Source organism: Dendronephthya gigantea, unplaced genomic scaffold, assembly GCF_004324835.1.
Source record: "Dendronephthya gigantea isolate DGI-Jeju-01 unplaced genomic scaffold, DenGig_1.0 000059F, whole genome shotgun sequence".
NCBI lineage: Eukaryota > Metazoa > Cnidaria > Anthozoa > Malacalcyonacea > Nephtheidae > Dendronephthya > Dendronephthya gigantea.
Window position 1 is genome coordinate 127,440 of NW_021163069.1, and position 14,386 is coordinate 141,825.

General features: G+C 38.3%; 1 protein-coding gene across 1 annotated transcript; it reads right to left on the bottom strand.

Moving 5' to 3' along the window:
* Positions 1-159: 159 nt before the first annotated feature.
* Positions 160-8,992, bottom strand: LOC114530032. The gene is made up of 4 exons (XM_028551612.1): positions 8,945-8,992; positions 2,351-2,438; positions 755-1,362; positions 160-617 (listed from the first exon to the last, which is right to left on the bottom strand). The coding sequence occupies exons 2-4, from the start codon at positions 2,383-2,385 to the stop codon at positions 160-162; spliced, it is 1,101 nt and encodes a 366-aa protein (XP_028407413.1). The 5' UTR covers positions 2,386-2,438; positions 8,945-8,992.
* Between the last annotated feature and the right edge of the window lie 5,394 nt (positions 8,993-14,386).

Genomic DNA, 14,386 nt, shown 5'->3' on the forward strand with positions numbered 1-14,386 from the left:
TAGTGTGTGCAAAAAATTTGCAAATAGGACAGAAAAACTTGTATTTTGACGGCAAATTCTGATCGCACAAACAGGAGAACAAAATGTCCGATTTACAACTCTTCACTTTTATTTTACGTAAGTTTTACTAAGATATTATAACCAATTGTTATGTAGCAGTTAAACAATACCGTAAGAACTATTTTTTCGACCCTCGAGTTTTGTGACACGTTGTTGAATGGCTTCATGTCCGACCTGACGCATTTCAACTCTGGCAGAAATAGAACTCTGTTCTTCTTGAAGAACTTCTTGATCAATTGCCAGTTGATCTACTTTGTCAATTGTAGAACTCAGTTCTTGTTGAAGAACTTCTTGTTCGGTTTTCAATTGGCTTACATTAGCAGCAGTATAGCTTAGTTCTTGTTCCATATTATCCTGGGTAAGCTCCATATTTTCCACTCGTTTCTCGCAATTTTGTAAATTTTTGTGAGTATTTTCTAAAATTTTTCTCAAATTACACAATTCTTTTTGACTCTCAAAAGCCATTTTGTTCACGTCACTGGACAATTTAGTAACATGTTCTTGCATTACTTTAACTAGCTCCGAATCAATTGAAGCATTCATACACAATGCAACACCTAAAACAAGAAAAACAACAATTTCAGTAAAAATAATTTGGGGGCAAAATTTCAAATCTAAAAAAATTGCTTATTTTTTCACGCAATTATCGGAATAGAATATGCAACAAGAAAATAATTACATAAAAAATATACACCTTTGTCTTTCCAGTCATTAAGACCCGCTAAAGCGTTTGATTCATCTGCAGGAGATAAACCAAATTCTCTCAGCAGTTTTTCCATGTCGTCAAAACTCTTCTTGAAGTTGGATTCATTCCATTTAGTAAAATTGCAATGACCCCAAGCGTTTCTACCTTCTCTAACAACATTTGCCGCATTTTGGAGAGCAGCAGAAAACACTGGAATTCTTCCAAGTAGAGTAAGAACAGCGGATGCATCACAAGTTTCATCGAACGCGCTGAGCTTAGCCATGTAATTCTGGAGAAAAAGCTTGGCAAAGTCAACATGGGAAGTAACTTTGTAGTCAAACTTGGAGTAATCAAACTTTTTATAATGCGGAGCTTTTAGCTTGGTATCATTCCCGTTGATGTTCTCGTATTTCATGGCATTACCAGCTGGATATTTCGGCGAGGGAAAGCTGTGTGTGGTCTGAACGTGAATATTGTGGTTCAATTTAAGGCCGTTGTACTTGTTGAGAATTTTCTGCTCTAAAACAGGACGTATTGCAGGGACGACGACATGGTTGAGAGCAATTCCAAAGACGCACCATCGTTTATGGTCCTCTGTTAATGTGGTTAATTTTGACCTGGGTGATAGAATATAATATTATGATCGTGTTTTCAGTAGATATTCACCGCGATTTCGGATAATAATTGTTCACTCATTAGCTACAGGTCCGAAACTAGAACAATGTCTTTGTTTGCTTATATATTCAGTTATATTGGACGGAATTTTTCTATAACTCCAATAGCTTACAACTATTGTTGTATTTGTAGTTTCAGTACCGATTACCTGGTCTCAAGCAATTGTGTTTTAGTCTTCCCACGCAATTCGCATATGGTGAATAGATTCACGTGCATGTATATGCACGCAAGCGGTATTTTGCATGGATGAGTTTGCAGTGAGTAGTGTCACTGGTGACTTATAATCTCCCTATGACGTGAAAATGGCACCTAGGCTACATGAATAATGTATCCATTATATCATTATAGCATTGGTGATATTTTGGTCAATTTCTTCCCCAAAACTAATGTTTTGAAGCTCGTTTCATTCTCATCTTAGATAACATGTTTCTAAGTTCCTTAGCGCATGTCTTCTATCGCCAAATACCGCTGGAACTCAAGCTTTGCTTGATGTTATTACGCGAATTTGCTGGAAATTTGCAATTTTGCGGAAAAAAGTCACTGATCTGAAATAAGCTATTTATACACGATGTATTATGGTTGAAAATTTAAAATTTAACTTAAATATAACTTTCTCTGAAAGGGCTAGCGACGTAAACGACTAAAATAATATAATACATAAAAAGCCTAATTTTGTCTTGGAGATTCCTCAGCAAATTTTACTTCACTGGCATGACCTTAAAGCGAAACGTCAAGCGAAAGGTCAAATTTAAATATTCAATTTCCCGATTGGTGTCGAATACGGATGTGTGAATTTGAATCCGCTGACATTAAGTGTTGTTGCTTAGAGGCACAGATGTCGCTCATTTCTGGCTATGCCAAAGTGAACGTTCAGGTTGGTCTAAATTCTTTATATAAAATAAAAATAAAAATAAAAATAATACGAATTACCTTTTATTTGAATCAGTTTTCAATGTACTTGTCATTTTGTGGCTGTTTTCCGTAACATTTTTCGACAGTAATTTTCCGCCAATATATCCTTGAATAGTAAAAAGTTTCAATTGTTAGAGAACTCAAATTAATTTTCGTGATAAATTTCCGCGGATCGGTTTCAATCGATATGCTTGCATGCATAACAATTATCCCATCACAACTGCCGAGATTTTATTCAACAATTGAGATTTTATTTAACAATTAGTCGCCGAAGGCGAGGTAATTACAACCCTATATTGGCTTGAATATATAGGCTTGTAATCATCTAGCCTGAGGCGAATAATTGTTTTAGTATAAATTTCGAGGTGTTTACAAATAATACTCAACATAATTTCATGAAAAGGCATAATTACTTCACCGACCAATGACTATCATTTCAGTGACAGTAAATCTTGACTAATCAGAATGCTGGAAAGTCAACAGTCAGATCAAAATTTATATTAAATAGCTAAATAATTATTAATTTATATCTAAATAAAAACATTAAAGAAGGGTAAAATGGGATGGCTCAAAATTAATATTAATTTTCCTGGTAGAATAATTTTGCTGCACGAGGGAACTAGCGTAGTTTCTCAAATGCGTCAACTTATTCTACAGTATACTGTATTGGCGAAAGTAGAGCGCCTTAGTTTTGACCCCCGCCCGGCCGCTACGACGAAACGCACGTCGTTTTTTATACGCGCCAGCTCGTGCCTGCCTAATTAAACCTCGCGGTCAATTATACTAAACACGTGTTTATACTGTCAAATATTTCGAAATATCGAACTTACCATTTCGGAAAGCATGTGATAAAAACCACGATGAAAAAGAAATTTCTCTTAACTATTTTCCAGAAAATACCTGAGAAAATATCTACTCATATATTGCTTTTTTAAATCGCGTATAGTGAACGTGGCGGGCGTCGCCAGAGATTCAATTCAGGATTAAATACCAGGATTTCGCAATCAAAGATGGCTGCCTTGTTATCAAAAAATTATATAAGGATATATAATGGTTAGAAAGTAGCTAACGCGTGGCTGAAATGACATTATTGGGAAACCTGTTCCGCGGATAAGACAAAATATGAAAAAAATTGTCATAACAGTACCGAGTTTCTGCAATATGTAAAATGGAAGTTGCTTTAATTTCAAATTTGTCTCGTGTCTTAGACAGCTGTGTCCCAAAAAAATCCCCCCTATGGAAATGAAGCTTTTGTTAGAATTCGAATGCATGATCAACGCAGTAGTGTGTAAATAGCATAGTTAGTAGGTTGAGGCATTCAAATAAAGCGTCTTGCTTTAAATTGGGTTTATCATAATATTAAGGCAATAATAAGATTCTAACAAAGGCTTGATTTCAATAGAGGGGACATTTTTTGGGGACACCCTGTATAAGTTTATTATAACACGGCGGCCATCTTTGATTGCGAAATCCTGCGTGTTGGTAATCACTTGAATTTCTGGAGATGGGAGCCGTATTATCGTATTTATAGTCAAACTATAGAGCTCTCTAGTATAGACCTGACACCGACGAATATTATTCTGATATCCTTTTACTTGATAAATGTAATCGGAAGATTTACCCTTCTCTTGGTAAAAAAATAAAAATTTTCATCTGTAAACTGTTTCTATATTAGGCCCCGTTTATCGCTTCCGCGGTGCAGCCCATATCGTAAAATAAATAAATGAAGACTAATACTCTGGCGGCAATGATCGGTCGGATGAACTCCGTTTTCTGTGCGAGGCCGCAATAAATATAGAATCATAACAGTACTCTCATTTGGATAAATAAATGGCAATGTGCCAAAGCACAATGCCGGTTTAATAATGAAAACAAATGTAGCAAATTAAAGGAAAATGGTTACATTTTTTATCATCATGCATAGCACAGAAAAGGTGGGGAGCTAAAAAACGCCCAAGTGTAATTAATTAGAAAGTGGAAGCGCAAAATGGGTTAGTGGAAGGAGGGAGGGTGAAGGAGCTATATTCAGGCCGCGACGAAATGTTAAACAATGACCTTTAATAAAGTGTTGTTCATGCTCACTTTTATACGGTAGGCTCGCGTATTCACGTGAAGCATGATATGTAAACTTAATGAGATGCAGCAATATTCCACGGGAAAATCAACAGGTTGAACAAGTTTCAATGCGATGAATATATCCCCTAAAACTCATTCCACGTTCCTCACAGTCCTTGAATAGCCCATATAATTCTCGCGTAAATAATTTTTTTAAGTCAATCAATATAAAGCTTTCCAGTATAGACCTGACACCGTCGAATATTGTTCTGATGTCTTTTCACTGGGTAAATGTGATTGGAGTATTTACCTTCCTCTTGGTATAAATTTACAACTGTAAACTATTCCTATTAATCTTGTAGGTTGCCAGATATTCCGCGTGTATGCATGCATGATTTCTTAGTGTTTCAAATTCAGCGTTGGCAGAAATCTGCTACTGGTCGCTGTTGGATGTAAACCACATTTTATTCATGTGTCGTATGTCGTCGTTCGGCGAAAATTGGTATTTTAAGGTCATCATTATTCGTCTTCCTGTAGTCATTTTAGTTTTCCCTAAGATTATTCTGCACCGCTTTGAACAGTTAAAGACATGTATATGCTCAAAAATTTGAAAAGGTGCAGCTCATAAACAAATTGCTGTTACGAAAAAAATGCTGTGTCAAAATGTTTTTATTCGAAGCCATTCAACCGGTTATAACATATCGAATGTAGAATTCTGAAGTTAACATAGAATTAATTCCAATTCTGAAGCAGTATTTCTCTAACTTACGAAAAAAATGGACCTTTTCAGGTATATAGCAATATCTCACGATATATAACAGTAGAACATTATCCATTGCGCTATATAAACGTACGTATAAAGCGCTTTATAATTCTCACAGACGGCGAAATTGATTCGTTGAAAAATGCGCCGTATGTACCAACTTGCGTGAGTTTAATAAAAATTCAGCTGTAAACGACATCGCATCAGGCCAAGCGCGCTTAAACGTTATTTTGCTGGTACAATTACCATAAACTGTCGAGCTAACATTTATTGCCAACATTTTCCATTACACCTTTGGCAATCGGCACATACTTTAAATAATGCATAAACGTCTACACCAGCTAGGCCAGAGGCTAACATACTGACTGTCAAACACATCAACACGTCGCTTATTGCCAGTTTACTATCTAACAGTGGCAAAAACCACAATCTATGATTAGATCTATACCATCACTGATCACTCTGACGGCAAAGTTTTTAAACTTGCCTTCAGCATCGATTAACTAAGATAAGTTAGTGTTACCTGGATTGATAAAAATTTCACCTTGAATCTGCCGGGCGAATTTCTTGCACTTATAAGGCTTAATAATTCCTCCAAAACGTCGGTGTCTTAAAAGATTATTGGCATAGAAGACTTTCGAATTCGATACTCACTAATAATCCAATTATTCGCCAAATAAAAAGAGGTGATCACGATACATTACATGAAATCGGCGTGTTAATTCCGTAAACGCGAAATAGTTTATACGAGCTGAAGTGCGTATACGAATTAATGTATAGATTGTCCAGCGCATGCGTTGATCGTGGCAAGGCTGTTTCCACTAGGTGGAACTTTGCATGAAAGGCATTTTTTAAAAGGCAAAACTTCTCCGCTTAGTGGAAAACGTCCCTTAGCAGCGAATTTGATTTAGTATATTTTAATTGGGAAACCACGGTTCAATGATCGTTTTTGACTAGTGTCCCTTTATAATATCGTAATATTACCCCAAAATATACCGCAACCCAGAGAATGATTCTTAATTAAAAGTTTGAAGCATAAGTCGAAAAAATATCTATAAGCCGGTTTACAAAACTGATCGCTATAATTATACGTAACAGTGCCCTTTCTTTTTACCCGTTCACTTTACTTTAGGGGGTGCCATTTTATATAGTTCTTTTAAAACATCAGATTTTATATGTTTTCATTGTAATCACCAATAAAAATCATCAATAAAAATCCCATAAGGGTTTGCAATGATAATACATGTCATGTGACTTGATTGTTTTAATTTCTTTGGTAAACATTATACTGTCTAAATTATTAATTAAGTTAACACTCCTTATCAAATATTCGAATTGAAATGACTGTGCTTATTACAGGGCTTATGTCCTTTAAATATTAGCCACCCTGCTAACAAAACTTATATTGAATGACATTGTACTTGGTAATATCCGGTATTAGTAGCTTAAACCTCCATGCATTAATACAACACAATTCGATCTGTCCTCGATATCTGGAGTGGTGGACTTACCGAGATGCAAATGGCAATATAGAAACAGTCCAGAGAAGGGCTCTTAATATTATATATGGACATACTGGACATAGGGATTATATAGTAGCAAATTAAACGTGAGTAAATTGGAATCCCTGGAAGAACGCAGAAACAAAGCATTGATGATTAAAGATTTGATCGACCAGAAACACCGGCTTCATTAATTGCAGCCCAAACAAGTAAACAACGTTAGGGAAAAGGAAACGAGATTAAATAAAGGTAGATTATATAATTATTTCTACAGGACGGAATGTTGTATAGACGTAGTCCATTAGTCCATGCATGATATAGACTTGTATAACTTTAAATATAGGTGATTTTAGACGCATTTAGTATAGCTTAAATTTTTATTGTAGAACGTTGTAATTTAGTGGAGAGAGAGAGAGATGCGCTAAATCCAATAGAGGCAATTAAATAAACCCTTACGGGATTTATAATATATATTTTCATGATAGATAAACTTTCAGAATGTTGAAATAGGCATCAAAAGCGTCATTTCTTCTGAATATGAAAAGAAAGATATAAAAAAGATATAAACGTAGAACAAATCTTTTTCCAAGACTTTGGGTGGAGCTTTGGTTATTTTAAGAATGCAAATGCTCCTGACTTCTCTTTGCCCGATTATTACCAATTACTCATAACTGTTATTAAGTTATTTAGGAATATAAAAAATGATAATCCATTTGCAATTTTTTTCCGACAAAAGCTTCCAGTGCAATGCATGCACGCCTCAGCTCTCATTCAAAACAAAATTATAGCGATAAAGTTTACACCAAAGTGGTGCTTTATTACACAAGAATGGTGTTTATTTATTTATTTAGCTATACACTTTACCGGTGTTGAGAAAACACAATATTCGAGTAATAATACACCTCGAAGAGTAAATTTGCACTTTGTGGGTGTAATATATTGATTTACACTTATTCGGTGTTTGCTGAACACTTCGAAATTTAAAGTGTTTTGAATTATGAGGAGGTTTTTTGAAAACTCCTAGATCACATTCTATACTATTTGCAGTGCTGTCATTGCTGTGAACCATCTTTAGCGCATCCTTGATATTAAGTACCTTACAGTTAACGCTTCGTTTACAGTCAACGTACGTCATCGGTAAATGCTCTCATCAGATATGCCTCGTAAAGACTCTAGCTTTTGTTACATCACATTATAGAAGCTTAAAAAGACGCAAAGATGTGTTCCCTATTGCGATGAAGTTCGTCAATATCGCTGAGTGATTTTTGATCGTTATTATTTCCTTTTAGCTGTGGCTATAGTGCAATGCAACAACTTAAATATCAAATATTCAACCGAATATTTTACCCATCACAAGTGTCGTAATTAAGTGGCGTCGCCATCGATAAGTGGGTGGACAATTCATTCCCAGCTTGAGATTTGCATCACTTTAAATATAATAGGATCTTACTGAATATATGCATCAAGATTATATAATTTATGGAAGCCAGAATATTCTTTTGGTTTCATCTTATAAAATTAGAAATGCATCAAGGGCAATAACCCCTAAAAGTTAGCAATGACTCTTTGACCCAAGACACAATCTTATATACACACACTGACACCCTGATTATGTTTCTCTATATATACTCTATATACAATATTATAGATAGGAACAATAAAACCATATCGATGAAGTACAAAAATTAAAATAAACCAGAACGCTCTCGTCATGCTTAAGCAGATTTTAAACTGCACTCACGACCTATTATGAGTAATTATTCGACAGTCTAATGGTTAGGATGCATATGCGTTTGCAAAAATACAAATAACATTCTATAAACCTGACACTTAAAATACTTCAAGATATTTTGAGAGATTAACTTCGACGTTGTATGCTAAGCGAGGCCTGGCTACGTTCGGATGCACGTAACGTCGTAACCACTATACTATAATTCCGCTTGCTATATACAGCTGATTCAATTAACGTTGTCTTTCGAAAACCATATAAACGTTAAACTCTGAGTGCTCAAGGGATCATGATAAATTTAGACTTTTATAGTTGGAAATTTGGCAGCGCAAGAATATCCAAGAAGATTCACGATAGAAATATACTCATGCTACGTGCAAGGCAAGTTTCTGAATTGAAGGGATTAAAAGGTTCGCTCAGAGGACAACCTTAGCTAACCTTAATTGAATTAGCTGTATACAAATCACAATACAATTTGAAGACATATTCAAGATTGTAACTGATTAACCATGAATGACAATGTCAAGGGAAACCAGAATATATCTGATTTGTATATTACCTACCTGCGTTTAATTCTTTAACAATCGATCGTATGAGTTATGACCATGTCGTTCTGTCAGTTGTTCTTTTGAATTTAGATTTTAGTCTAAATCTTCTCCATCTAGGCATCTACGCACAACATCGTCCGTTGTAGCACAAGTAGTTATACTTTTACACCTAACTATTACTGGTGACTGATCTAATACAGCCAATGGCAATATATTTTAGAGGTTTACCGGTAAACAAGACCTTGAATCCATGATGCTCACTTGTGCTGTGGTCATTGCGGGGTGGGAAATCTTCGAATTCTTTGCATAGCTTCGAATTCAATTCATAGTTATTCTATGTAGACTTTCAAAGCGCGTAATATATACGTTACATACCGACTATATATAACCGTTATATGTAATCGACTTCTATCTGGTTGTGTAATAAGGGCATTATAACAACCAGTAGCATTGCCAGGCTTCAGAATTTCTTGGAGGAAATCTGGTATTTACTGGGAAAAGATAGAATTTTCGGTGTACCGTTATGGTGTAGTCAGCCCAAAATATACGAGGGGTACAAGCATAGGTTTATCAGTTTCAGCAGGGGTACAAGCATAGGTTTTAAGGCTGTTTTCCACTTCAACCGTATCTTTGGCTCGTAGCGACACGTAGCGTATTGTTATGCCAACGAAAACAAGACTCGCTTCCACTCTTATTTACAGCCAAAACCTAACTAAAATCCCGATACAAGACCGGTTCATATCTTGTCTTTACGCCTACGTAAAATATGTCCATATTTTACAATCGCATGCGTGACTATTTAGAACAGTGATTTTACAACGTGATATATTTACAACAAACACACAACATTGCTCTCCCCCCCAGTTCATCGGTCCCCGTTGAACTACTACAACTACGTAACAGTTTAGTTAGGATACCGTGCAGGTATTTTCTTAATCCGTTCGCTACGTCGCAAGGGTTTCGAGGGGACAGCCTCAGCATTCGCTTTTGCATCACTCGTACTGACAGGTTCTGGAACTTTTCTGGCACTAACAGACTGTTGACTCTCTTTAGGGTTGCCGTTACGGAAAAACCAACTGAATGTCTCATCACCAATATAAGGTTTTAGCCGGTTAACGTGCACGACCTTCGGTTTAGAATGCGGAGTCTTCCGGATCCGTACTACAATGTCATTGATTCGTTTTACAACGACATATGGTCCATCCCACTTTTTACTAAGTTTCGGTGATTTCCCCTTCTTCTGCTGAGGGTTGTGAAGCCAAACAGCAGTTCCTACTTTGTAATTCCGCTCCATGGCACCGATGTCGTAATTCTTTTTCATAACATGGCTGCTAAGCTGGATGTTCTTTCTTGCGAATGCATGTACTTCATCAAGCTTGTCTTGCAACTGTTGTGCATACACAGGACTTCCTCGAGCCATGTCACTATTCTCTGGTCGCCCCGCCCACAGATCGACTGGTAATTTGATCTCTCTTCCAAACATCATGCGGGAGGGTGTGATTCTCGTAGTTTCATGTTCCGCACTGCGATATGCCATGAGCAGTAGAGGAATGTGTCTATCCCAGTCAGTTTGGTGACTGTTGACGAACATAGCTAAGCCGTTCTCCAGCGTTTGGTTGAACCTCTCCACCATCCCGTCAGACTCAGGGTGATAAGGGGTCGTCCGTGTTTTATGAATACCCAGCAATCGGCAGACCTCTTGAAATGTTTCTGACTCGAAATTTCGCCCTTGATCGGAGTGCAATTCTATAGGAACCCCAAACCGGGTAAAGAATTGGCTCACCAAAACCTCGGCAACCGTTACTGCTCGTTGATCTGGTATTGGAAACGCTTCGGGCCACTTTGTAAAATAATCCTGAGCTATAAGGATGTACGGTTTTTGGGAGGGGACCCAGCACATCTACTGCTATTCGTTCCATCGGAGAACCGACGTTGTACAGCTTCAACGGGACTTTTGCGCTTCTAGGGTATCCCTTGCGTGAAGAGCATTTCTCACACCGCCTACACCAGTTTTCAACCGTCCATCTTAACTTCATCCAATAAAAACGCTGTCGAACTCGGGCTAGGGTTTTCTTTACTCCAAAATGTCCTGCAGTGGGTAAGTCATGGAGATTGCGTAAAACGTCATCATAGATCGCTTTTGGGGTCAAGTAAAGATGTTTTACCTCTTTACCGAATGGTCCTTCCCAACGACAATATAGGATTCCGTCCATCATTACGATAGAGTCCCATTGTGCCCAGTACGACTTTGTAACTGTGCTCATTGCGGAAACATCTGGCCATTCTGGTCTTTTGCCAATAGCCTTCCATTGCAGGAGTGGTCTGATATCCGGATCCTGCATTTGCAGGGTCCTAAATTGTTCTTGGGTCCAAGTCAATAGCAAGGGTTCTTCTTGGTTAATCACATTTCTTACGACTCCGTGATGACCGTTGTACTCTTCTTCGGTTATCTCAACGTTTACGTGGTTAGGCGCATCCTTTTCTTCCAAGCTGGAACAAAAGTTACAGCCTAGGTCATAACAAGGTCGTCTCGACAGAGCATCAGCATTTACATGACTCTTTACTGCACGATGTATGATCTCGAAGTCGTATTCCTGTAGCTTTTGCAACCATCGAGCAATTTGTCCTTCAGGCTGGCGAAAATTAAATAACCACTTTAACGAAGCACGATTAGTTCTAACTCTAAATCGGTGACCATACAGATAATAATGGAACTTTTCTATCGCTTTAACTACGGCAAGTAACTCTTTACGGGTAACACAATAATTACGCTCGCTACGACTCAGACTACGACTGAAATACGCAATAACTTTTTCATGTCCGTCTTGCTCTTGGGAGAGAACCGCACCAATCCCTCTTTCACTAGCATCAGTGTCTAACGTGTATCTTCCCGAGGCAATAGGGTAAGTCAGCACTGGCGCTGACGTTAACAATCGACACTACATTTTGTTTAGCTGGCCCCTGTCCCCCAGAACCAGCTACTTCTCGTTTCCCTGTCTTCCTGGATATCTTTGTGTTTCGTTCTGTCCTTTTGATTGATGACCTGATTTCGGACAATTTCTCCTAATATGGTCAAAGCTGCCACAATTCCAGCAACCAGGTTCTCTAAAAGGTCGCTTCCGTTCCTTCACTGCTTCCAGTACCCCGTCTAGGCACTGCTTCATTGATTTCTCCAGTCGCTCGAGAATTAGTGTCACTTGAACATTCCCCTCCTCTAGCTGGGTAACAGTTGTTGGTGGGGCCTGGCGCCTAGTGTCGTGGTCATGATTTGGTGGTGGTGATTGCACTGAATGAACAGCGGGTCGTGGGTGTTTTTGAAGAAGCTCGGTTTCTCTAGCCACTCTCTGCCGTTGCCGCGCAGCGATGTTAAAAGACTCAAGTTCAAGGGCAGCTTCCAGAGCTCTCCGCAAGGTCTGTGGTCTCTCTTGCTTGATTCGTAATCGAGTATCCTCGTCAGGTAAAGCATCTACGAACTGATCTCTTGCAAGAACATCGCGCAACGTTGGCGGTGCATCAGGGTAGGATAACCTACTCAAACGTTCAATGTCCTCGGCCAATTCCGGTAATGACTCGTCCCTCTGCTTCACTCGGTTCTTGAACTTCATTCTCGACAGTTCTGTTTGATGGCTTGTCCCAAAACGGTTTTTCAACGCGACCACCAAAACATCAAGCTTCTGGCGATCTTCTGGAGCCAAATTCCCCAACACAGCCAACGCAGGACCTTTTAAACTTGTAGCTAGATAAGCCGCTTTTTGACGATCGTTCCAGTTATTTAAAGTAGACACTATTTCGAACTGTGCATAATAAGATTCCCACAAGCCCGAACCGTCAAACGACATTGGTTTCTGCACGAGTTTTCGGGAACTCTCTACGCCTGATGCTTGCACATTTGTTGAGCTAAGATGGCCCGCCAATTCGGGTTGTTGAAACGTAGGGACTTTGGGTAGAACGCGTCGCTTTTCAGATGCTGGAAAGATGGGAGTTGTCCATGTATCGTCCGAAGCAGACATACGCCCTCCTGGAGTACATTTACTTGCTTGTTCGTCATTTGGTTTTTCTAACTTTGCTTCCTTTGCATTAATTTCCTTTAATAGCTCCCTCAGGACATTTTCTTTCAAGGCCGGTACCATCTCTTCCTGCATTTGTCGAAGCCACTCACCAAATCGTTCAACGCGATCTTCTACAACGTCTAATCGAGCTTCAAAACATTCTACACCAATAGACAAAGTGTTCCGTTGCTTTTCGGTCTTCCCGAAGTCATCGTTAATGTGAGCCAGCTCTGCTTCAAGTTCTCTCTGTTTAACTTCAAGTTGAGTTTGTCGTTCGCTAATTTCATGTAGTTTTTGATCGACATCAGCGATCAAACGTCGAATTTGGACCATTTGTTCAGCTTGAACCAGTTTCTGTTCGGCTACCATCTCCATCTGCTTCCCCAACATAGCAGTCAATTCGGTAAAATTTTCATTTTCCGTCGAAAGTTGTTGTTGTTGTCGCTCAACCGTATCGTCACAAGCGACCTCTTCCTCATCTCGTCTCACTCGAGATCTTGTTTCCATAGTCTTATTGTACGTATAAAAGAAACAAACGAATCCCACCGCTGCCACCAATGTTATGCCAACGAAAACATGATCGCTTCCACTCTTATTTACAGCCAAAACCTAACTAAAATCCCGATACAAGACCGGTTCATATCTTGTCTTTACGCCTACGTAAAATATGTCCATATTTTACAATCGCATGCGTGACTATTTAGAACAGTGATTTTACAACGTGATATATTTACAACAAACACACAACAGTATTTCATTTTCTTGGGCACTTGGATAGAAGGATTCATGACTTCGAAACAAATACATACGCTACAGTTTCCTTACGATACGGTTGAAGTGGGAAATCAGGTCTTAAGGCCGTTTTCCGCTTCAACTGTATCGTAGCGAAACGTAGCGTATCTCATTGTTTTAAAGTCATTAATCTGATCGAATACTTCGGAAACAAAAAAATACGCTACGCAACGCTACGATACGGTTGAAGTGGAAAACAGGCCTTAGCATCACATGTTTATTTTTGCACTCGGGTTCTGAGTCAAAACAGATCCGGCCTAAATAACGCTGGATGAGTATTCGACTATTTGCCCAATTTGCAGTTGCAAGCATTATAATTATGAGAAATATAAACTTTGGGTGATACCACAAAACAAAACAAAACTACTGATGCAAGCTATATATTTAACATATTTTTTCGCCGAATTATAGGCAAGTTTAATAAAAAATATATATCATAATCACCCGACCTGCATGAAAAACGCATTGTCAAAATTTAGTATTACTGTAATCTGAACTCTACGATTTGAAAATTAGCTTGCTGTTCTTCTACTGTTCTACATGGTATGTACATTTCGTGAAAATATTTAGGTTCTCCAGGCCTTTTTTGTTCTATTGTCCCTGTCTTCTTGAACTT